Source organism: Papio anubis, chromosome 16 (genome assembly GCF_008728515.1).
Source record: "Papio anubis isolate 15944 chromosome 16, Panubis1.0, whole genome shotgun sequence".
Classification (NCBI taxonomy): Eukaryota; Metazoa; Chordata; class Mammalia; order Primates; family Cercopithecidae; genus Papio; species Papio anubis.
Window position 1 is genome coordinate 89310243 of NC_044991.1, and position 23599 is coordinate 89333841.

The 23599-nt window shown below is 49.6% G+C and overlaps 2 protein-coding genes across 5 annotated transcripts in view; both read left to right on the forward strand.

Annotated features, from left to right (window-relative positions):
- The window catches only part of SS18L1 (SS18L1 subunit of BAF chromatin remodeling complex), a 37172-nt gene extending 34994 nt beyond the window's left edge, over window positions 1-2178 (forward strand). Inside the window, exon 11 of the mRNA XM_031656890.1 lies at window positions 1089-2178. Coding sequence (XP_031512750.1) covers window positions 1089-1115 — 27 coding nt within the window. The 3' untranslated portion in view covers window positions 1116-2178. The remainder of the gene's footprint in view (window positions 1-1088) is intronic.
- A 561-nt stretch (window positions 2179-2739) lies between these two features.
- On the forward strand, window positions 2740-21741 carry MTG2 (mitochondrial ribosome associated GTPase 2). 4 transcript variants are annotated; one of them, XM_009215817.3, is made up of 8 exons: window positions 4873-4890; window positions 14548-14615; window positions 14766-14974; window positions 17390-17537; window positions 18956-19071; window positions 19733-19951; window positions 20104-20242; window positions 21242-21741. In XM_009215817.3, exons 3-8 carry the CDS (start codon window positions 14771-14773, stop codon window positions 21634-21636), a joined length of 1221 nt encoding a protein of 406 aa, XP_009214081.3. In that variant the 5' UTR covers window positions 4873-4890; window positions 14548-14615; window positions 14766-14770; the 3' UTR covers window positions 21637-21741. The 4 variants fall into 4 exon arrangements, with proteins under 4 accessions (XP_003904581.3, XP_009214081.3, XP_009214080.3 ...); XM_009215816.3 differs by lacking the exon at window positions 4873-4890 and adding an exon at window positions 4910-5210; XM_003904532.4 differs by lacking the exon at window positions 14548-14615 and having other exon boundaries at window positions 2740-4890.
- Window positions 21742-23599: the final 1858 nt, after the last annotated feature.

The following is a 23599-nucleotide window of genomic DNA, read 5'->3' on the forward strand; positions in this document are numbered from 1 at the left end:
TCAGGTGATCCTCCCACCTCAGCCTCCCAAAGTGCTGGGATTACAGGTATGAGCCACCATGCCTGGCCTCTTTTTTTTTTTTTTTTAAGACAGGGTCTCACTCTGTCGCCAGGCTGGAACACAGTGGCATGATCTCAGTTCACTGCATCCTCCACCTCTCAGGCTCGAGTGATTCTCCTGCCTCAGCCTCCCAAGTAGCTGGGATTACAGGCACGTGCCACTACCACCTGGCTAATTTTTTTTTGTATTTTTAGTAGAGACGGGGTTTCACTGTGTTGGCCAGGCTTGTCTTGAACTCCTGACCTCAAGTAATCCGCCCGCCTTGGCCTCCCAAAGTGCAGGGATTGCAGGCATGAGCCACTGCGCCTGGCTGAGGCTACTTTTTTCCATTTTTTGGTACAGATGGTGTCTTGCTGTGCTGCCCAGGCTGGTCTCAAACTCCTGGGCTCAAGCAGTCCTCCTACCTCAGCCTCCAAATTCAGATTTTTTTTTTTTGGAAATAGTGTCTCACCCAGACTAGAGTGCGGTGGCATAATCATGGCTCACTGCAGCCTTGACCTCCTGGGCTCAAGCCATCCTCCCACCTCACCCTTCAAGTAGCTGGGATATTGGCACATGCCACCACACCCGGCTAAGTTTTGGATTTTTGTAGAGATGGATTCTGGCCATGTTGCCCAGGCTGGGTCTTCAGATTTTTTTATAGATTGAAACGCATTACCCTGGTCGTCCCCGCTCCCATTTTCTTACTTTAGCGGGCTGGGGGACAGATGGTGTTTGCATCAGCTCCCAGGGGTCCAACTTGGAGGAGAGCCTTCCTGCATAGCAGGCCCAGCGTAAGGCTCTGATGCCAGGCCTGGCACAGGCCCAGCTGCAGCGATGCCAGTGTGTGACTGAACGAATGAACCTTTGGCCCTCTCTACGTTGTTAGCCCCAGGCTTGGCCGGTGGCTTCTGGAAAGCCGTTCGCTGCCCGCCTGAGGTGGTTTGCTTGCCATTGTCCCTCCTACCCCCTGTCCTGGCTGGGGTGGACGTCTGTCTTCCTTTTACTCGTGACTATAGGGGTGTAATCTGTGTCTTGATCTCTTTTAGGGCCAGTATGGAAATTACCAGCAGTGAGGGACACACGTTCTGGCTGGAGCCCTTGTGGTAGCGTGTTCATCCAGGGGCCGGATGGGCTGGCGGCAGCTCTGGTGAACTGTGACATGTTGGTTACCCTTTCGCCCAGTGCCACGTCTGCATGTGAAGCGTGCTCATTTCATGCTGGGTATGACGCCGAGCGCGCACCCCTGGCGCAAGACAGCGCTTGGTGGTGTGATACTTTTGGTGCTGTGTATAGTATTGTATGTCGGTACATGGAGAGGTATCCTTTTTTTGTCCCCCTGCCCCCTTCTCAATGTTTCTAGCTAGCTTTGGGGGTCATTTTGTCATCAGAGCATTCTGTACCCAGGGGCGGGACAGATCTTGAGGACACCACAGTCCACCTGTTCCCGTCAGCAGACCTTAGGTCTCATTTCCCTCCCCATGCAGTGTTGTCGTGTGGGTTGTCAACTTCTCTTTAACTGGCTACACCACAGCTGGACACACATACAGCCCCTGGAGGGCAGCCTCTTCCTGTGCCTCGATGGGGTGGGTGGGAGGGCATCTTCTGTGTGTTGGGCCAGTTTCTGTTACATAACGAAAAGGATAAGCACCTCCCACGGGAGAGGCCACAGATGGCCACTTCCAGAGCTTGCTCATTGCCTGTCTCTCGCCAATTCCGTTTATCCAAAAAGGTACATAGTTTTGAATTAAAAAGTAAACAGGGATCAATGACTGTATTCCAGATAAATATGAATCCCTAAGGGCCATGGACAAATTGCCTAACCCAGGGCCAGCGGTATTGCTGAAGGAAAGAGGCAGCTCTCTGGGTTACTCTGGCTCTGACCCTTGTTTAGCTGATGGTCATTTCTGGGATTGGAATAGTTAATACGCCCGATTCTAAGTTGATAGGTAATTTAAAATATTCAAATCAAATTTTCCAAACAGTTGGCAAGTTGTTTATTTTATATTATTTCTTCCAGGACCTACTTGCTCAGATCTCCAAGCAAGCATTTCTTTTCTTTTAGGGATGTCTGAAAGTCACATCCACTAACATTACTGTGTTCTTTCTAATGAAAAGTAAAGGTTTTTTATAGAGAAACTTGAGTAATTTTTACATTTCTAGGACATTAAATCCCATTTAAATTCTGTGTGAACATTAAAGACAGCACACTTGCAAAAGTATGGTCAAAGGAAAAAAAAATCCCACATTTCCATTAATAAGTAGCATGGACTTTTGATCAACCTTTACGTGGAATAATAATATTCGTATTTGCCATTAATCCTTTTAAAAAAATCTTTGGATAAATGCTGATGAATTTCCAAGAACTACCAAGAAAATACAAAAGATATCCAATGCTTGATATATGAGGCCTACTAATAACGATATTTCTCTTCAATTGATGTTTTGTTTTAAAAGTTAAAATTCTTGGCCGGGCACAGTGGCTCACACCTGTAATCCCAGCACTTTGAGAGGCTGAAGCAGGCAGATCACCTGAGGTTGGAAGTTCAAGACCAGCCTGACCAACATGGAGAAACCCCGTCCCTACTAAAAATACAAAATTAGCCAGGCGTGGTGGCGCATGCCTGTAATCCCAGTTACTCGGGAACCTGAGGCAGCAGAAATGGCTTGAACCTGGGAGGCGGAGGTTGCAGTGAGCAAAGATTGCGCCATTGCACTCCAGCCTGGGCGACAAGAGTGAAACTCTGTCCCAAAAAAAACACACACACACGTACACACACACACACACACACAAAAGTAATTATCCAGAGTTGCTTTAGAATTTACAAGTCACTTATGTGTTTTGCCTGAATTAATCCTGACAGCCCCTATGAGGAAATCTGGAGTAACAGTTCCCATGTTAGAGATGAAGAACTGAGGCACAGATTAAAGGACTTGCCTGTGTTGAATACCAGTCCTGTTCTAGGACATTCTCCCCTCCTCTACGGGACAGATGTCACACACAAATGGGGATAGAAGTGTTTATTTTGTAGGCGTAAGGGTTTTTAAAACCCTTAACACTGGTAAGGGCTTAAAAATAAATGTATATGTTCATATTAAATTACTGAAATGAGAGTTAATTGCTAATTGACAAAAGTATTAGCAATTTCAGTTAGGGAGTCATCTCCCTTGATTTTGTTCTTTTCCTGTCGATTTTCATAGAACTAATTTGCAAACTCAATCGGGGACTAAAATTTCCCACTGAAAATGTTAAACATTTTAGATAACTGTGAAAATAGTTTATTTTTATTCCTTGCCAATCTGGGAATATGCCTTTTATGTGTGTTTGTGTGTTTTTTTAAGTGCTGTATTAATAATACTTTCTGAAAGAAAAGGACACTTATCCCAAAACTTCAATCTGAAATGTCTTACATTAAGAATATCTTGAATGTTGTGTATATATTTTAAAAAGCACTTTGCAAAATAGTTTGTACATTTATTTCCTAATTTATACATGATTTTTGGTGTTAATATATTTAATGATTAATAACAGAATGTTTATTTAATGTGTTGTCCATTTTTATGTAATATTGTGATGGAAAGTGATGCCAGCAATTCCTTCTCATTAACTTATTCTATCTTCTGTCCTATGAATGTTGAGAAAAGCTTAGGCTAACATGAATTGTTTGTGAAGTGTGGTTGATGGTGCTTTGTTTTTTTCTGACTACTTCTACGGAAGGCCAGTGGAGAAGCAAAGGAAGATGTGAAAATTGACGCTCATTCTTCTTCTTGTTCCCTGACATCCAGCAAATTGTGAATTTGAAAAATGATGACCACAATTTTCAGAAAGGCTGACAAATTCATATTGGTATGCAAAAGCTCATCACCCATTAGGGTTTGTTGTTGAATCGACAGTACTTAGCATATTAAAACAGTACATCAGAACTCAATGCCAAGAGTCTTTATGAATGGGATTAAGGTGGACAAGATCTCCTAAGATCTGAAAAGAAACCTTAATACACTCATATGGTTGGAGTCTTAAGTAAACCTCTGATTTTGTCAGAGTTTTTCTACCTATAGGCTTGAATAGGGGGCATCCCTTCAAAACTGTACAAAGAAGACTGTTTTCCATTTAAAAATTTTTAGCCACTTCATTTCTATTTATTGAACAGGTCAAATTTGTCTTGTTATTTGTGAGTACAGTACATTTAAAAAACATCCTTATCGGTTAATTTTTTTTTTCAGCCGGAGATTGACGTATAAATTGTTCATGCTTTTGGTGTAATCTCTTAATAAACTGGTTCTTCAAAAATCATCCTATAAAGTGGGTTTTCATGAAGTTAATGGGATTTTGGTGTGATTTGTTTTGCAAATACTTACTACCAAGACCCGGTAGATTGTCACCTCGGCTCCTGGGCAGTCCCCGTGCGTCCGCGCCGCATTCCCCGCGGCGGGACAGGGCGGTGGGGACGGCGTCCCGGGGCTGCCCTGCGGTCCCCACTGCCTGCTCTGCGTTGCCCAGTAGCCTCCTCGGGCAAGGGCGGTGTCCTCATCAGACCTGGGAGGCTCCGCAAACGCCGGAGGGGTCGGAGGAGCTGGAGGTCCCTGGACACCGGGTGGAACGGGCGGGGCGGCTGTCCTTGTGTTCGGGCAGCGAGGGCGCCGGCGAAAAGCGCGGGTGCAGCTGAGCGCTCCGCAGCCTTCCCGCTGTTCCTCCTGCTCCCGCTCCTAGGGACAAGGTCCCTCCTCGGTTCCGCCGGCGTATCTTCTGCACCTGCGCACTAGGCAGGGCTTGGCGCTGCCCAAGCCGAGAGGCCCCGGAAGTGGTCGGCCGCTTGCGACGCCCCGGAAGTGACGTGCTCTCCCGAGCCGGTGAGTGCGGGAGCGGGGAGCTTGGTCCCGGGGGGTGGTCGCGGCCCAGGTGCGAGGAGGGTCCTCGGCTTTGCCGCGGGGTACGGGGCCGCTGGGAGCGGGAGAGGCCCCGGCCTAGCAGCTGAGAGGCCTGGAGGGCTGCCGGGCTGCGAACCGCGGTGGGGAGCGGCGCCTTGCTCCACTCCGCAGAGCCGCGTTTGGGGGTCGGAAGTCCTGTGAGCCACCCGCGTGCTTCTCTGTCACAGGGATGGCTGCCGCGTGTGAGTTCCGAGTCAAGTTGTTTAGGAATTTGCCTAAGTATTTGCCTAATACTTACGGCTGTAAGTATTAAACATTTTCTTCTGGAATTTTAAAGTGATTATTGGTAGTGTACAGTTGCACAAAACAACATAAATATATGCACATTTGGATGATAAAAATAAAGTTTTGTATTGTAAACGCTCCTCAAGGAGACGCATTGCCAGATAGTTCACTGTCCGTGGGTGGCTTTTGCCCTGTGAGAGCCGGTTATCCGTTCTGTTCCCGTTTACGTTCTCGTAGCTGCAGATACCGAGGAATGGCGTTCACGCAGACCTGTGGATGGGAATCAGAGAAGTTGTTGGGCAACGTCGCTGGAGAAATACCTTTCTTTTGTAAAGGGGTGGACCCATTTAAAAAAAAATAGGAAAGGATAACTCATATTGTTTTAAACGCAAGTTCGTCCTCAGGCAGTTCTGTTTGAGCAGAGAGAACGTAGCAAAACTTGAGAAAATGGATTCCTTTGAAATTATCCTGGCCTTAGTCCCTTGGGAAGTCTATGTGTACGCGAACCTCAGTGGGAAGATTCCTGCGGTAAAATGCAGGTATCAGCAACATGCCAGGGAGGCCAGAGGATACTGTGTGACTTTGGGCAAGTGACTTAACCTCTCTGAGTCTCAGCCTCCACTGCTTTAGATGGGCATAAAAAATGTAAAGTCAAGAATGAGGTTTCTGCTGAGCGCAGTGGCTCACACCTGTAATCCCAGCACTTTGGGAGGCCGAGTCGAGCCGATCATGAGGTCAGGAGTTCAAGACCAGCCTGGCCAACATGGTGAAACCCCATCTCTACTAAAAATACAAAAAAGTAGCCGGGCGTGGTGGCAGGCGCCTGTAATCCCAGCAACTTGGGAAACCGAGGCAGGAGAATCGCTTGAACCAGGGAGGTGGAGGTTGCAGTGAGCTGAGACTGCACCACTGTGCTCCAGCCCAGGCAACAGCGCAAGACTCTTTCTCAAATACATTTAAAAAAAAAAAAAATCATTTTTCATGCTCACAGGAGGATTTGAGGAGGGTTTATAAAGGGACCGTTTGCAAAGAGAGTATAGGTAAATGACGGTTGGTCCTTTATCCTGGAACTGTGTCAGTGGAGTTTCTACTCCTGGACGCCAAAGGATCAGGGAAGACAGCAGTACCAGGAGAGGGAAGAGTCACTGGGGAGGGCTTCTTGGACTGGAGGTGTAAGCCTCAATCTGAGTGGGCAAGGAGGTCCGTGTCCCAGCCTCCTGTTCCTGCCTCCCGTCTCTGGTAGAGGGCCAGGTCCCAGTAGGTTTTCCTAAGGGGCAGGCTCAGGCTCCTGACACACAGCACAGGGCAGGGTAGAAAGCTGGTCTGGTCAGGGTAGAAAGTGGAAGATAGCTCAGCATGCAGTATTACCCCTCGCAGGATATTATTGTTAGGAATACATTTAAAAGTGGATATATTGGTCAGGCGTGGTGGCTCACACCTGTAATCCCAGCACTTTGGGAGGCCAAGGCAGGTGGATCACCTGAGGTCGGGAGTTCAAGACCAGCCTGGCCAACATGGTGAAACCCTGCCTCTATTAAAATTACAAAATGAGCTGGGTGTGGTGGTGGGTGCGTGGTGGAGGATACTCGGAGGCTGAGGCGGGTGGATCACTTGAACCCACGAGATGGAGGTTACAGTGAACCGAGATCCCACCATTGCTCTCCAACCTGGGCTACAAGAGCGAAACTCTGCCTCAAAAAAAAAAAAAAAAAAAAAAAAAAAAAAAAAAATGCCAGGCGCGGTGGCTCACGCCTGTAATCCCAGCACTTTGGGAGGCCGAGGCGGTTGATCACCTGAGGTCAGGAGTTCAAGACCAGCCTGGCCAACATGGTGAAACCCCGTCTCTACTAAAAATACAAAAATTAGCCAGGCGTAGTGACACGTGGCTGTAATCCCACCTACTCGGGAGGTTGATGCAGGAGAATCCCTTGAACCCGGGAGGGGGAGGTTGCAGTGATCTGAGATCACACCACTGCACAAATTAGCTGGATGTGGTGATGGGTGCCTGTAATCCCAGCTTCTTGGGAGGCTGAGGCATGAGAATTGCTTGAACCCAGGAGGCGAAGGTTGCAGTGAGGTGAGATCATGCCATTGCACTCCAACCTGGGCGACAGAGTGAGACTCCTGTCTCAAAAAAACTTTCTGTGATGAGGGCAGTGTTCTAATCTGTGCTGTCCCACATGGTACCCACTCGGGATGTGACCATGAGCACTTAGATGTTGCCTGAGGGACTGAGTTTTTACATTTTCGTTAATGTTAGCCAAATGGCCACATTTGGCCAGTGGGGACTGTACTGGGCAGGTCAAGGGCAGCCTTGTTGGAAGGAAGATAAAGACACCAAAGAGCGGCGTGAAACAGTGGGATTTGTTCATCCGGCAAGGGAGAGCCACAGCACTCAGCGGACCTCCAAAGAGAAATTGAAAGGGCAAACAGGAGGAAGCAAATTAGGCAAGATTCCGAGTTCAGGTCTCTGGTTGGCTTTGCGGCCTTCTCTGCGGTTGATCTTCAGGTTCCGTGTCACCCGCGGCAGGAAGTCTGGTTTCCAGAATATCCGGGCTGGATGGTGTAACGTCCCAGCAGGCTGAGCCGTGACTGTGCTTGTGTTGATGAGCCTGAGTCATTTTTCCCCGGCCTGTTTTTATGCCCCACCCCTGACCCATCTGACAGCTCTGGGTTAAGTCTCTCCACCTGCCTGCCTCAGTTTCCACAACTTTAAAATGAGGATGATGAAGGACTTCACAGTTTTATGAGGACTGAATGAGTTAATCCCTGAAAAATACTTAGAACAGTATTTTGCAAGTAGTGAGGTAGAGGTCTTGAAGGTTTATTGTTAAATGATTTTCAGGTACTTTTTGTATTTGGCACTGCCATAAATGGGGTTTTTTTCTTAATTTTAATTTACAGTTGTTTGCAGCTGGTATTTAAGAATACAATTGATTTTTTTATATTAGCCTGATAACCTGCCATCTTGCTCAGTCACCTTATTGTCTTCTTGTAGACTTCCTGGGGCTTTTTTTTTTTTTTTTTTTTTTTGAGATGGAGTCTCGCTCTGTTGCCCAGGCTGGAGTGCAGTGACGTGATCTTGGCTCAGTGCAACCTCCGCCTCCCAGGTTCAAGCGATTCTCATGCCTCAGCCTACTGAGTAGCCGGGACTACAGGCGCCCGCCACCACGCCCCGCTAATTTTTATATTTTTGGTAGAGATGGGGTTTCACCATGTTGGCCAGGCTGGTCTCGAACTCCTGATCTCAAATGATCTGCCCACCTTGGCCTCCCAAAGTGCTGGGATTACAGGCGTGAGCCACCGCGCCCGGCCTTCCCTGGGATTCTCTATGGAACTCTGTCCTCTCCTCTGTAAACAGGGACAGTTTTATTTCTTCCTTTTTTCCTTTCTTTTTTTTTCCCTTTTATTTCAGTGTGTGAAAGGACATTGTTGCATTGGAATGGTGCATGTGGAGGCCCTTTTTCTCCATCGTGGGAGGTAACCGTTCAATCCTTCTTCATTAAGTGCGATTAGCTATAGGCCCCATGTAGTGCCCTTATCAGGGCGAAGATGTTCCCGTCTGTTCCCAGTTTGCTGAGATGTTTTGTTTTCCTCCTCGTGAGTGGGTGTTGAGACAGTGGTACCACCTGTTGATACAGAGAAGTGCCTGGGCTGAGTTTCGACTGCTTGATGTGGCCTTGTGTTGAGATTACCCCTACTAGGTCTTGATGTGTGATCCTTTCTGAACCGCTGGATTCAATTGGGTGATATTTTGTTAAGCGTTATTTGCATCTATGTTCATGAGGGGTATGGTCTATAATTTTATTTTTTCATAGTGTCAGGTTTTGGTGCTAGCCTCATAGGATGAGTTGGATAGTGATCTCACTTCCTCTATTTTCTGAAAAAGTGTGTAAGGTTGGCATTGTTTCTTCCTGGAATGTTACATGGAATTTACCAGGAAAACAAGCCGAGCTCGAGTTTTCCTTTGGGGAGTGTTTTTTAATAACAAATTTAACTTCTTGAGTAGATACAGGGCTATTTTAGATTGTTTATTCTTGTGTTTCTTTAATAAGTTGCCTTGTTCAAGAAATGTGTCCATTTCATGTAAGTTGAATTTGTTACTGAATTTGCTGGCGTAAAGTAGTTCCTAGCAGTCTCTTGCCCTTCTGCTGTCTGTAAGGTGTGTGCTGATAACCCGTCGAACATTCTGACAGTGGAGATTCGTGCTCTCTCGTTTTCCGGATCAGGCTAGCTAGAGATGTGTTAGCTTGTCTCTTCAGTGAGCCTGTTTTTTCCCGTTACGTCTTACTGTTGTCTCTTTGTTTTCTTCTGCTCTGTATGATTCTCCTCCTTCTACTCCATGCTTACTTTGCTCTTTCTGGTTTCTTGATTTGAAGCCTTAGGTTACTGATTTTAGATCTTTCTGCTTTACCAAGGTAACCATTAGAACTGTAAGTTTCCTTCTAAACACTGCTTTAGCTGCATCTCTTAAATTCTGGTATTTCGTGGTGGCGGGCGCCTGCAGTCCCAGCTACTCGGGAGGCTGAGGCAGGAGAATGGCGTGAACCTGGGAGGCGGAACTTGCAGTGAGCTGAGATCACGCCACTGCACTCCAGCCTGGGCGACAGAGCGAGACTCTGTCTCAGAAAAAAAAAAAAAATTCTGGTATTTTGCATTTTCATTATCATTCAGTTCAAAACATTTTCCAGTTTCTCTTTTGATTTCTTCTCTGACCTGTGGATTATTTAGAAGAAGCTTGTTTAATCTGCAGGTTTCCTAGATATTTTCTAGCTATTGACTTCCAATTTAATTCTGAGAATATTCCCTGTGGTTGGCATTCATATACTTCCCACCCCTCCAAAGCCACAGGAGCTCTGTCACCCACGCTGGACTGCAGTGAGTGGTGTGATCACAGTTCACTGCAGCCTCCAACTCTTGGGCTTAAGTGACCCTCCCACCTTAGCCTCCTGAGTAGCTGGTATTATAGGCATGCACCACCATGTCCAGCTAATCAGCTAATTTTCTTTTTTTTTTTTTTTTTTTTTTTTTGGTGGACACAAGGTCTCACTATTTTGCCCAGGCTGTTGTCGAATTCCTGGCCTCAAGTTATCCTCCCGCCTTGGGCCTCCCAAACTGCTGGGATTACAGGTGTGAGCCACTGCACCCAGCCTTTCTGTATACTTTAAATAATCTCTAGATTATTTATAGTATAATACAATGTAAATGCTTTGTAAATAGCTGTTATACTTTATTTTTTAAATTTAAAAAAATTGTTGTATTGTTACTGTTTTGTTTGTTTTCCGGATATTTTTGAGCTGAGGTTTGTTGACTCCACAAATACGGAGGGCTGACTGTATATGATTTCTTTTAAATGTATTGAGACTTCTTTTATGACACATCTTATGGTCTGTTTTGGTGAATATTCCACCTGCACCTGAAAATAGAGTATATTTTACAGTTGTTGGATGTACTGTTATATAAATGTCAACTAGATAAATATTTTGATAGTATTGTTCAGATTTTGTATCTTTACTGTTTTTCTATTTTTAGACATAGGGTCTCAGGCCAGGTGTGGTGCTTGTAATCTCATGCTTGTAATCTCAGCACTTTGGGAGGCCAAGACAGGAGGATCGCTTGAGACCAGGCTGGGTAACTGGGAGACCCCGTCCCTGCAAAAAAATTTTAGAAGTTAGGCACAGTGGCACTTACCTGTAGCCCCAGCTACTCGGGAGGCTGAGGCAGGAGGATCTCTTTAGCACAGGAAGTCAAGGCTGTAATGAGCTGTGATTATGTCACTGCACTCCAGCTTGGGTGACAGAGTGAGACCCTGTCTCAAAAAAAAAAAAAAAGGGTCTCGTTCTCTTGTTATTGCTCAGGCTGGAGTGCGGTGGCGTATTCACAGCTCACAGCAGCTTTGAATTCTTGGGCTCAAGTGATCCTCCCGCCTCAGCCTCCCAAGGAGCTAGGTCTACAGGGGTGCGCCGCCATGCCCAGCTAATTCCTTCAGTAGAGACGGAGGTCTTGCTATTTTGCCGAGGCTGGTCTCGAACTCATGGGTTCAAGAGTTCTTCCCGCCTTGGCCTCCCACAGTTCTGGGATTACAGCCAGGAACTGCTGTGCCCTGCTGGCTCTTTTTAATCTACTTTGTCAGCCTCTGCCTTTTAATTAGAATTTGTACACGTGAACATTTAATGAAATGATGTATATGGTTAGATTTAGATGCACTTTTATTATTGCTTTCCTGTTTGTCCCCTCTGTTTTTTGTTGTTTGTTCTTTTTCTTCTGAATTGTTGGGCTCGTTCTGAGCATTTCATTTATCTGTTGGCTTCTTGGATCTGTGTCTTTGTGTTGTGTCTTAGTCATTGCCCTGGAGGTTCCAGTCTGCACACCTCTTAGCCTTCACTGTCTGCTCAGAGTTCATACTGTGCCCCTCACAGAAACGTGGGGACCTTGCAGTCATCTGGGTCCCTTGAATCCCCTCCTGACCTTTCTGTTGCCTTTCATGTGTATTACCTCTATGCGCGTTGGAAGCCCACTACACAATATTTTTTTTGTCTAAAGTCTTACATATTTAAGAACTCCTAAGAGGAAAACAATAGTATTTTATATTTACCATTTCTGTTGCTCTCCCTTCCCTCCTCAAGATCCAGGCTTCCCTCTGGTATCATTTTCCTTCAACCCGAGGAACTTTCTTGAGCGTTCCTCATACAGCAGGTATATTAGTGACAAACTGTGTTCGTTTTCTGCCATCTGAGAATCTTTATTGCACCTTCCTTTCTGAAAGAGATTTTCCCTGCATATAGAATGCCTCGGTGCCTCTTTTCTTCAAGCACTTAAAAATATCCTACATAATGGTAAAAAGCAGGGTGGATCCTGGCCTGGGTCCTGGAAGAGAAGGATGCTCTTGGGAAACTGCTGAGCCCCGAGCCCCACCTGGAGCTCAGTTAGTAGCAGTGCACCAGTGGAGGCCACACAGGCGCGGCTGTGGGGGACACTGGGGAGGAAGTCTGCGGGGATGCCTTTGCACCTTGTCCACAAATCTAAAACCATCTCAAAATCAGCAGTCCTTTAAAATATATTTACAGGAAGGATATCAAGGGGAGGGTGTCCCATGGACAGGTGGGCCGGCATGGGAACTCAGCCAGTCGGGGAACAGAGACCTGCCGAAGAATGGGGAGCTCTGGGAGCAGGCGGGGAGGTGGAGCTGTGGGCATGTCCCAGTAGGGGTTGAGCAGCTCCATAAATATCTTAAAGGGCACAGAGGCACAGTTTCTTATAGTCAGAGAATGGAGTTAGCAGGACCACAAGAGAAAATTAGAATGAGCCCAGAGTGCTGAGTTGGGAATGAGGACATCCTGCTCACAGCTGGCCTGCCGCCTCCCGTGTCAGGGCCGGCCCGGAGTCAGGAGAGGCTGAGGAAGCCAGGGTTGGGACGCAGACTCTCCTGAGGGGAGAGGTGCTGCGGGGACTGGGGCCCACGTGGGAGGGTATGGGGAGGGGCTGTTGGTCATGGCCAGTCTCGATGGCACCCTGGTTCTGGAGGGGACACCATTGTCTGTGGGAAACACACATGGAAGGTTCTGGGTGTCGGGAAGTCCAGTCGGCGACTGACTCAAGTGATTCAGGAGGAAGTTCTTTGTACTCTTCTTCCAGCTTTTCTGTGATTGCCTCAGAATTAAAGCAGAATGGCCAAGGACCCCGCAGAGGTAGTGACCCCCCAAAGGAGGTGGCACCTTTTGGAGGAGTGAGGCCGGGGAGAGGGAGGCGTCCGAGGCACTGCGAGGGAGGAGGCGCTGGTGTCCCCTCGTGCTCCCGCGCTGGCCTCGTGTTGAGTTTTCAGCCATCCACTGGGGCCCCTTCTGTACACACCTCTCGTAGTCAGGACGGGGAGCGCCTTGTAAGGTCCCTCCTGTGGGACCTGCTGAAGAATGGGGAGCTCTGGAAGCAGGAGGGCATTTGTGCTCATGGTGAAGGGAGGGGCTGTCCTCTCCTGGAGGGCAGGGTCAGCGACTTCCTCACTGTGCCCTTGGCACCGGCAAGGTAGCTGGCTGTCATGAGCGGTGGAATGAGTGAGTGACGGCTTAAATGAGGCTTTGAGAGTGACAGTAGCTGGCACTTAAGAGTCTGCAGCTGTGCCGACCCTGCCGCCCCAGGGGTGTTTCCACCCACACCGCACATCAGGCACCAAGTGTGTGGGTTTTCCACACCAACAATTCGCCCGTCCTCTGCAGACACCAGCCAGGCATCCTGTAATTCAGTTCACTCTGACCCTGCTGTGGTGATCACAGACCCCGGGGTTAGGGGCTCAGTCACACCAACCCGCCCCCCACTTCAGATGCTGACCGCAAGTAGTGGGTCCCTGGGGTACCCACACTTCTGTCCATCTTGCTACACATTGGGGGTTCCTATGACCCCTTCAGGTTTGATGATTTACGGGAGTGGCTCACAGAACTCAGGAAGGCACTTAGTTTGCATTGCCAGTTTACTATAAAGGATGCCACAGCGGGCACAGGTGGGCAGCTGGGTGAGGAGGGGCACGGGCGAGGCCCAGAGGGTCCTGAGCACAGGAGCCTTTGTACCCAGGGAGTTCTGTGGCTGCCCTCACAGCACAGGGATGAGTTCACCAAACTGAAAGCTTTCCCAAGCCCCTAGTTCAAGGATTTCCATGGAGGCCTCGTCATGGAGACATGATCAGTTATGAACTCAGCCTCCAGCCCCTCTCCCCTGTTTGGAGGGTGGGGGTGGGGCTGAAAGGCCCAGGCTTCTCATCATGGCTTGGTCTTTATGATGACCAGCCCCCTCCCAAGGCCATCCAGGAGCCCACCAAGAGGTGCCTCATTAGAACAGAAGACTCTCCTGTCACCCAGGAAGTCCAAGGGATTTAGGAGCTCTGCATCAGGCACCCCTATCACCCCTGTCACTCAGGAAATTACCAGTGTTCTGAGAGCTGTGTGTCAGGAGCCAGGAGCAGAGGCCAAGTGTACACTTCTCATTCTGTCAGTGCCACAGCCAGGGCTGCTGTTGTGCAGCCATGTGGATCAGCTCAGCCCGTCCTCACCCAGCCCTGTCCTTACAAGTGAGGAGGCTGAGGCCACACAGGTGCGTGGCCTTCCCTTAGAGTTGCTTTCCAGAGCCTGGTGCTTAGCCGCTATGCTCCATGGTTAATATTCTTGTTGTGTTCCAATATAACAACTTGAAAATTACACAAGATAACACTGTTGATAACATTTGAATAAATGGGTGTTTTTCAAGAAATTTTGACTTGCACTTCAGATTTCCTTTTTAATATTTTCGTTGAGCGGATACTTGCTGTTCCGTAAGAGGATATGTCCAGTGTTGTGGAAGATTTAATGTTTTAAATCCTTTGTACAGAAATCCTGCTCCCAAGTCACAGATAGGCTGACGGGTCAGAGGACAAGACGTGACCCAGGGCCGAGAGGGTAAGTGACCAGGAGAGTCAGATTCATCAGTTCACTTGTTTGTTTGAGAAACGTGCATGGAGACCTGCTGCATGAGACCCTCCTCTTCCGTTTCTGTTTCATGCCCAGGGTTAAACCAAGCATCTCCTTTTGCCAATCTGTCTTCTGTAGGGGCCATGTCACCTGCAAGGCTTTTCTCAGCAAGATTGAGGACCGTGTTTGAGGACGTGGGGCATTGGGCTTTGTCCACATGGGCTGGCCTCAAGCCCAGCCGGCGACTGCCACAGCAGGCTTCTCCCAGGCTGCTCTCGGTTGGCCGTGCAGACCACGCCAAGCGTCAGGAACTCCCGGGGAAGAAGCCGCTCTCTGAGAAAAAGCTGGTGAGACTTCTGGAGTCAGAGCAGCTTGCCTGTCTCCTCCTCAGAAGGCACAGGGTGTGGTTTTGGGTCCTCCTCTTGATCTCATCTCTGGGATCTTAGTGACGGGGCACGTGGAGCTTCTTGAAAATGATGGGGTGAAACGCAGGCCTGTGTGCGAAATCCCACACTCAGCAGATCCCAGCAGGCTGGGAGAGGCGCTGGATGCTTGGAAAGCTGTGATACAGGCTGCTCATTTTACCATGAGCCTGTGTATCTTACATGTATGTTACATATATCCTTTAATATGTGTGGCTATTTCTTAAAACAAATGTGGGGGCTGGGCGTGGTGGCTCATGCCTGTTATCCCAACACTTTGGGAGGCTGAGGCAGGCGGATCACTTGAGGTCAGGAGTTCGAGACCAGCCTGGCCAACATGGTGAAACCCTGTCTCTACTTTAAAAAAAAAAAAAAAAAGGGCCGGGCGCGGTGGCTCAAGCCTGTAATCCCAGCACTTTGGGAGGCCGAGACGGGCGGATCACGAGGTCAGGAGATCGAGACCATCCTGGCTAACACGGTGAAACCCCGTCTCTACTAAAAAAAAAAAAAATACAAAAAACTAGCCGGGTGTGGTGGCGGGCGCCTGTAGTCCCAGCCTGTAGTCCCAGCTACTCGGGAGGCTGAGCCAGGAGAATGGCGTAAACCCGGGAGGCGGAGCTTGCAGTGAGCTGAGATCCGGCCACTGCACTCCAGCCTGGGCGACAGAGCGAGACTCCGTCTCAAAAAAAAAAAAAAAAAAAAAAAATTTAAATAAATAAATAAAAATAAAACAAGTCAGGGCAATAGACCCTCCATTTTATGGTTCTTTTAGCCTTACAAGTTTTTCTTGTTCTGTTTACCAAAACCTCCTATTTAAAACATGAATTGTCTCTAATAAATTCAATAAAATGCACATTTATGACTCCCTTCATTTTCTCCTGAATGGAGGGGCTTCAGATAAGCATTACTGGGACAAACCGCACTTCCAGTGGACAAGCTGCTTTGGTGGGATGTGTGCTCAAATAGCTGAAGTGTCTGCACAGGCTTGTCTCATCCCCAGCAGAGAAAGTGAGCCGAGGTTTTGTCCTCCGTGTAGTGCTCACCAGTGGGGCTTTCTTCTCTGTCTGGTGGATTTTGCTTGCGTTGGCACATGACGGCATTACATATTGAGATTTGGAAATAGCAGTTCATGGTTTTTCCACATGGTGGTGCCAAAGAATCTTAAAATGTTTGTATATTTTCTTTTAAAAGAAAAAAACAAAAAAGCTGCATTTGAGGAGTATTAGATGGGAGTGCAGAGGCAGCAGCCCTGGGACAGGGCTAGGGCGCATCTGTCGGTGCACATGGGCAGAAGCCAGGCGTCCTCCCCAGGGTGTGGTGAGGTTGCAGCACCCTGGGCCGCGGGAGCTAACCGTCCTGTGGTAGGAGCTGTTGTGTGTTGAACAGTATCCTGGTTGGTTCTGTCTTTATCCAGATTGTACCTACCTTAGTGACCTAAAGAACAACTTTCCCGGCCGGGCGTGGTGGCTCACGCCTGTAATCCCAGCACTTTGGGAGGCCGAGGCGGGCGGATCACGAGGTCAGGAGATCGAGACCATCCTGGCTAACACGGTGAAACTCCGTCTCTACTGAAAATACAAAAAATTAGCCGGGTGTGTTGGCGGGCACCTGTAGTCCCAGTGACTCGGGAGGCTGAGGTGGGAGAATGGCGTGAACCCAGGAGGCGGAGCTTGCAGTGAGAGATCGCACCACTGCACTCCAGCCTGGGCGACAGAGCGAGACTCTGCCAAAAAAAAAAAAAAACTTTCCCTCCAGCGAGGGGCTCAGTTTGCATCACGACATTTTTAAAATGAGCCCTGTTTTCGTCAGGCCCCAGAAAATACTCTTTCTTCAGAGTCGAAAGCCTGGTAATTGTCCAGGAACGACTCTAACTCCCTGTTTCCCTGTCGCATCCTGGGAAACTGGAACTTTCTAAGAGTAAAGATCTATGATTTCAGGAATGGGTGTTTTTTGTTTTTTTTTTTTAAATGGAAAAACACATTATTTAAGGACTATTTCCTAAACAAGATGTGGGTTTTTTAGGTTAAAAATGCTGATTTTTGTTGTTGGTGGTTTTAAATCAGTCTCACCCAGAATAAGAAATGCTGAATTTTTGAAGTGTAGGTTCACACAGAATACTTACATCTGCATTGTGGGTTTACCTTGGTCTACAAATGCTACTGACTTGTGGGAACTGTTTTTTTTCTTTGGATTTTAGAAGCAATTAGCAGTGTTAGTGTCATTAACCTGTAATTGTAATAGGCTGTCGTAAATGGAAGAGGCACATCTCAAATGGATGTATGGTATCGTGAAAGGACCTCGGAGTGTTGAGATGACGTGGGATACTTGTGCTCTCTGTAGAAAAGGTATTTTGTGGACTGTCGGAGAGTGCTTGTCTGTGGAGGAAACGGAGGCGCCGGGGCAAGCTGCTTCCACAGTGAGCCCCGCAAGGAGTTTGGAGGCCCCGATGGAGGGGACGGAGGCAACGGCGGACACGTCATTCTGAGAGGCAGGTGCCCTGGGGCAGTGCGGGCAGGGCTGGGGAGAGGCTGAGGCGGGAGGATCACTTGAGCCTGTAAGTTCAAGGCCAGCCTGGACAATATAGCAAGACCGTGTCTTTTTTTTTTTTTTTGGTCTCAAGGTTTGTGGATCTACAAAAAATTTTTGAAAAAATTAGCCAGAGGTGATAGCGTCCACCTGTGGTCCCAGCTACTCAGGAGGATTGCCGGAACTCAGAAGTTCAAGGCTGCAGTGAGTCGTGATCACACCACTGCACTCCAGCCTGGGTGACAGAGCAATACCCTGTCTGAAAAAAAAAGTAAAAATTTTTAAACCCAGCTAGGCGCAGTGGCTCAACCCTGTTATCCCAGCACTTTGAGAGGCCAAGGTGGGGGATCACTTGAGCCTAGGCATTTGAGACCAGGCTGGGCAACATAGTGAGACCCTGTCTCTTAAAAAATAATAATAATAACCAGATGTGGTGGCACACACTGATAGTCCCAGCTACTCGGGGCTGAAGCAGGAGGATGGCTTGAGCCTAGGAGGTCAAGGCTGCAGTGAGCTCCGATTATGCCACTGCACTCCAGCCTGGCCAACAGAGGAAGACCCTGTCTCAAAAAAATAAACAACAACAAAAAAACCCTGATGTATGGATATCATTTTTATAAATTATATGGATATTCAGCCAGACACAGTGGCTCACAGCTGTAATCCCAGCACTTTGGGAGGCCAAGGTGAGGGTATCGCCTGAGGTCAGGAGTTCGAGACCAACCTGGCCAACATGGTGAAACCCCGTCTCTACTAAAATACAAAAAACAAATTAGCTGGGTGTGGTGGCGGGCACCTGTAATCCCAGCTACTTGGGAGGCTGAGGCAGGAGAATTGCTTGAGCCTGGGAGACGGATGTTGCAGTGAGCCAAGATCATGCCACTGCACTCCAGCCTGGCCGACAGAGCAAGATTCTGTCTAAAAAAAAAAAAAAGAAAAAGCAACTTTGAACATGTTTTGTTTTGTTTTTTAATTTCAGGAGCCCAGGGTTTCCTGTCAGGGAACCTGACGTGCCGGTCGCGTGAAAGCATGAGGCCTGTGCGGTGGTCTCAGTGGGTACTGCCAGCTGCTGGTTTTATTCACACTCACTCAGCACAGACGCAGAGCGAGCTGGGAATGAAGCATTGACAACAAAGTCATAGAATATAACTACTTTAAAAAATGAGAAATTTAAACATTTTCAGAAATGATAGCACATTTTGAAGGAAAATAAGAATTTCACTTTAAAAAAATGACACTGCTGGTTCTGTAACTTCTGCTGCAGCCTCACTCCTCGCTTCCATACGTATTTTTAAGGTTCTTAAACTGGACCCAGAGACGTCAGCAATAGGCCGTGGTTGCCGTAACACAAAGGGACTGAGATTCTTGTTCTCGCTTTAGTTGACCAGCAAGTCAAGTCCCTGTCGTCGGTCCTGTCACGGTACCAGGGTTTCAGTGGAGAAGATGGCGGCAGTAAAAACTGCTTCGGGCGCAGTGGCGCCGTCCTCTACGTCCAGGTGAGCCGAGACTGCCAGAGCTGGCCCTGTCCCTGTTGTTCTGGATCATCCGGCTCCTGGGGGCCACTCTGTGACCCACAGGGCCCCTGTGACTTGACACCCACAGCCAGGAAGCAGCACAGTGGAAGCAGAGGCTGGCAGACAGCGGGAAAGCAGCCCCACCCCTCGAAGCAACCCCAGACAGGCATTTTTACCAGGGTCGCACTACGTGCGTGTCTAGTGAAAGACTCATGAAATGATTCTCTTCTAAAAAGAGGGAGCCCACGGCACGCACACTTCCTCTGCCTCTGGCCCCATGAGCCGCCCTCTCACTGAGGGAGGCCGCTGGCACCCAGCGGGCCTGCATCTCATTTGTGAACTGAGTTCACTCTTCTCTTAGATTAGCTGTTTTCTGGTTGCTTCAGTTCACCCTAATGTTTTAGAAACACTATTTGAAAAGGCCCTTTGTGCAGTCAGAAGGGTGTGTACCCAGCCCCATGAAACCTCTGGAGCTCTGGGACCTTCTCCTTGTACTCCAGAGCTGTCAGCAGAGGTGAGTGGGGCGGGCAGCCACCCGGCACAGTCTGCTCTTCTTTCCTTAGCACTTGCTTCAGGAATGGGTTAAGGCCACCTGTCCTCACTGCTCATAGAGCTCAGCTGATGAGTGCCTGCTGTTTCCCAGGTCCCCATGGGCACGCTGGTGAAGGAGGGAGGCAGAGTCGTGGCCGACTTGTCTCGCGTGGGAGACGAGTACATCGCCGCACTGGGCGGGGCAGGAGGGAAAGGCAACCGCTTCTTCCTGGCCAACGACAACCGTGCCCCTGTGACCTGTACCCCTGGACAGCCAGGACAGCAGCGAGTTCTCCACCTAGAGCTCAAGACGGTGGCCCACGCCGGGATGGTAGGTGTCCCCACTGCCAACAGCATCTGCACACACTGAACTCTAGAAAATCCACTGTTCTCGATGGGGATTTGCCAGTGGCCTAGAAGAGAACAGCTGTGCGGCTCACCTTTTTCCCACCTGTACACTGCTGACTTCCCTCTTTCCCCCAGGTGGGATTCCCCAATGCCGGGAAGTCCTCACTGCTCCGGGCCATTTCAAACGCCAGACCCGCCGTGGCTTCCTACCCGTTCACCACCCTGAAGCCCCACGTTGGGATCGTCCACTATGAAGGCCACCAACAAATAGCAGGTAGAACTTCCAGAATTCTCCCAAAGGTTACATTTAAATGACATAATTCAGAAAAATAATGATGTAACTCTTAAATTTAGCTTTCTGTTTAAAATGTAGCATTGTTGACCGGATGTGGTGGCTCACCTCTGTAATCCCAGCACTTTGGGAAGCTGAGGCAGGTGGATCACGAGGTCAGGAGATTGAGACCATCCTGGCTAACACGGGGAAACCCTGTCTCTACTAAAAATATTCCACTAAAAATACAAAAACCTAGCCGGGCGTGGTGGCGGGCACCTGTAGTCCCAGCTACTCGGGAGGCTGAGGCAGGAGAATGGCGTGAACCCGGGAGGCAGAGCTTGCAGTGAGCCAAGATCGTGCCACTGCACTCCAGCCTGGGTGACAGAGCAAGACTCCATCTCAAAAAAAAAAAAAAGAAATTCCAGCCCTGAGGACAGTATTTCTTCCCACTCTGTCTGTGCCCCTCTTTCATCTGTGGAAGCTCAGCAGCATCACAACATGTGACTTAAAAGCTTTCCTTGTGCCGTTTGAGAGAATAAAACTTTTTCCCAGAAGACAATGTACCCATTAAAAATAGTAAGCCTGCCGGTAAGGTTATTTGGACGGCACTCTTTATCTGCAGAGGACTCTACAATAATTTCTGTCAGTAATCAGATTATTAGTAGAGTACAGGCAGCCATTTTCCTCTTTTTTGAATCCTATTTGAAGCAGAAAGAGAAGGTATTAAATGTTCCCTACTAGATGGACCCATCGCCATGCCGGTCTCCCAGACATCTCCCAGCACTGAATTCCTCGGGTGTCAGTTGGCCCAATGAATCACCCAGGTGCTAAATCAAATGGCTTCAGTTCAAGGTGGTCCTTGAAAGGAAAGTGTTAGAACTCAGGAAATCCAGCCTCCGCAGTGGGCTCCGGGCCTTCCCTCCCAGACTCGAGATGGAAGGCGCTCTTGGTGCTGGCTGGGCCGAGTGGTCACCTCGTGTGCCCCTGTCTTCCCTGCAGTGGCCGACATCCCTGGCATCATACGAGGCGCCCACCAGAACAGGGGTCTGGGGTCCGCCTTCCTCAGGCACATCGAGCGCTGCCGCTTTCTCTTGTTCGTGGTGGATCTTTCTCAGCCTGAGCCATGGACTCAAGTTGACGATTTAAAATATGAACTGGAGATGTACGAAGAGGGCCTGTCTGAGAGGCCCCACGCAATCATCGCAAATAAGATTGACCTCCCTGAAGCCCGAGCCAATCTGTCCCAGCTCCGGGATCACTTGGGACGGGAGGTCATTGCGCTGTCAGCGCTGACTGGTGAAAACCTGGAGCAGCTGCTGCTGCACCTGAAGGTGCTGCATGACGCCTACGTGGAGGCCGAGCTGGGCAAGGGCCGCCAGCCGCTCAGGTGGTAGCCATGCCAGAGCGGGGTCGCCTCTGGGCCTCCCTGTCTGAGCAAACCTGGATGTGAACGAGGTGGCTTTGAATGCATAAAGAAAGTGCCTTGTGGACACATGGGAGTTGTGGTGCTTCTAGGTCTCTGGGGCCCCGCCTGCTGGCCTGGGATGTCTTCAGGTGGGGGAGCATTCTGTGCCCCCAGCCCGCCTGCCCTCCGTATTTCCTGCGTCTGTCAGCGTGCGCCCCCAGCCCGCCTGCCTTCTGTATTTCCTGTGTCTGTCAGCGTGTGCTGACTGATTAGCCAGTTGGCTCCTTTGTGCTGATTAACACCCCTAATGAGGGGTTGGGGTGCCCATGACAGGGTAGCCCTGCCGCTGATCGGGTCTCCGCCGTGCACGCATGGACTCTTGGGTGAGCTCAGCGGAACCGCACGGCCAGAGCCCCAGGTCAGAGGTGCAGACCCGGGTTCTCAGCACAGTGCCCGTCACGCTTCCATGGCTTGCTACGGAGAGAGACCTCTGGATCCACATTGGGGTTGGGTCTGGCCCATTGTCCAGCAGCCCTACAGTACAGCAAGCCCAGGCACCAGTGTCTCAGGGAGGCTCACTGCTGCACAAGGGGTGGGGCCGAGGACGCAAGTGCAGGCAGAGCAGCGCAGGCAGCTGTGTGCTTTTCTCCATCAGCCGTCTGAGAAGAGCAGTGAGGCCAGCTTCTTCCTGTCCTTCAGAACGCTGCGCTGTGCTCGGTGGGAGCCAGGAAGCCTCAGGCTTCACGACTGAATGCACCCAATATCCGACCCGGCTGCGTGTTTCTGGCTGGGCTGCCGTGTGCACAGCAAGTTAACTAAAGGGGGTGTGGGCCGTGGAACTGTCAGCGTTATTCCCGGAAGGCAGCCGTGGCCTAGGCAGGGTGTAGTGAGGAGTGGAAGGAGACATGTGCCTAGAAATGTGGGGCGGAATTTCCACTCGGCTCCGTTTGCTGGGGATTTAAAGAGAATCCTTGTGCTGTGCCAGGCAGTTGCCAAGCCGAAGGGAGATGATGGGCATCCCTTGGTGGGACGGCAGCTAAGGGGGCCTTGCGTTTGCCCCTCGAGGCTGCCGCATCACCTTTTCTGTCCATGGTTTAAGTCTTTGCCGTCAGGGATTGATGCATCCGAGCCAGGCCCATGCCTGGTGTCTCCCTGACTGCAGAGGGGCCACAGGGCAAGGACAGCTCAGCTGCTGGCAGCCTGCCTGTCCCATAGACGCCCCCCAAGTAGTCTCCGACCTCTGACATGTCCCTGAGAGACCCCTAAGAAAGAAAGTGGAGGGGACACTCCAGAGGCTGACGTGGGAGGATCGCGTGAGCCTGGGAGGTCGAGGCTGCAGTGAGCTGTGATTGCACCACTGCACCCCAGCCTGGGTGACAGAGCGAGACCCTGTCTCAAAAAAAAAGAAAAAGAAAAACAGAGCATCCTGGGCTCAGTGACTCACGCCTGTAATCCCAGCACTTTGGGAGGCTGAGGCAGGTGGGTCACGAGGTCAGGAGATCAAGAACGTCCTGGCGGCCGGGCGCGGTGGCTCAAGCCTGTAATCCCAGCACTTTGGGAGGCCGAGGCGGGTGGATCACAAGGTCAGGAGATCGAGACTATCCTGGCTAACATGGTGAAACCCCGTCTCTACTAAAAATACAAAAAACTAGCCGGGCGCGGTAGCGGGCGCCTGTAGTCCCAGCTACTTGGGAGGCTGAGGCGGGAGAATGGCGTGAACCTGGGAGGCGGAGCTTGCAGTGAGCCGAGATTGCGCCCCTGCACTCCAGCCTGGGCGACAAAGCGAGACTCCGGCTCAAAAAAAAAAACAACAACAAAGTGGAGAGGACAAAAAAGCAGAGAAGGATGATCAGAGGGGGACCCTCAGCCCTTCGAGGAGAGACAGCAGCCTCAGGTGAGATTAGCTGCAAGGGTCCTGGGCCGCTTCTCTGCACGCTGGGGTGGGGCGCACC

What these genes read in the sequence shown, in the direction of transcription:
- MTG2 (XM_009215815.4), top strand. Translation starts at nt 5,138, where the DNA reads ATGGCTGCCGCGTGTGAGTTCCGAGTCAAGTTGTTTAGGAATTTGCCT. An exon ending in CGCTCTCTGAGAAAAAGCTG is followed by an intron (nt 14,975 to 17,389) that starts GTGAGACTTCTG and finishes TGCTCTCTGTAG; the next exon opens with AAAAGGTATTTTGTGGACTG. An exon ending in CGGTGGCCCACGCCGGGATG is followed by an intron (nt 19,952 to 20,103) that starts GTAGGTGTCCCC and finishes TCTTTCCCCCAG; the next exon opens with GTGGGATTCCCCAATGCCGG.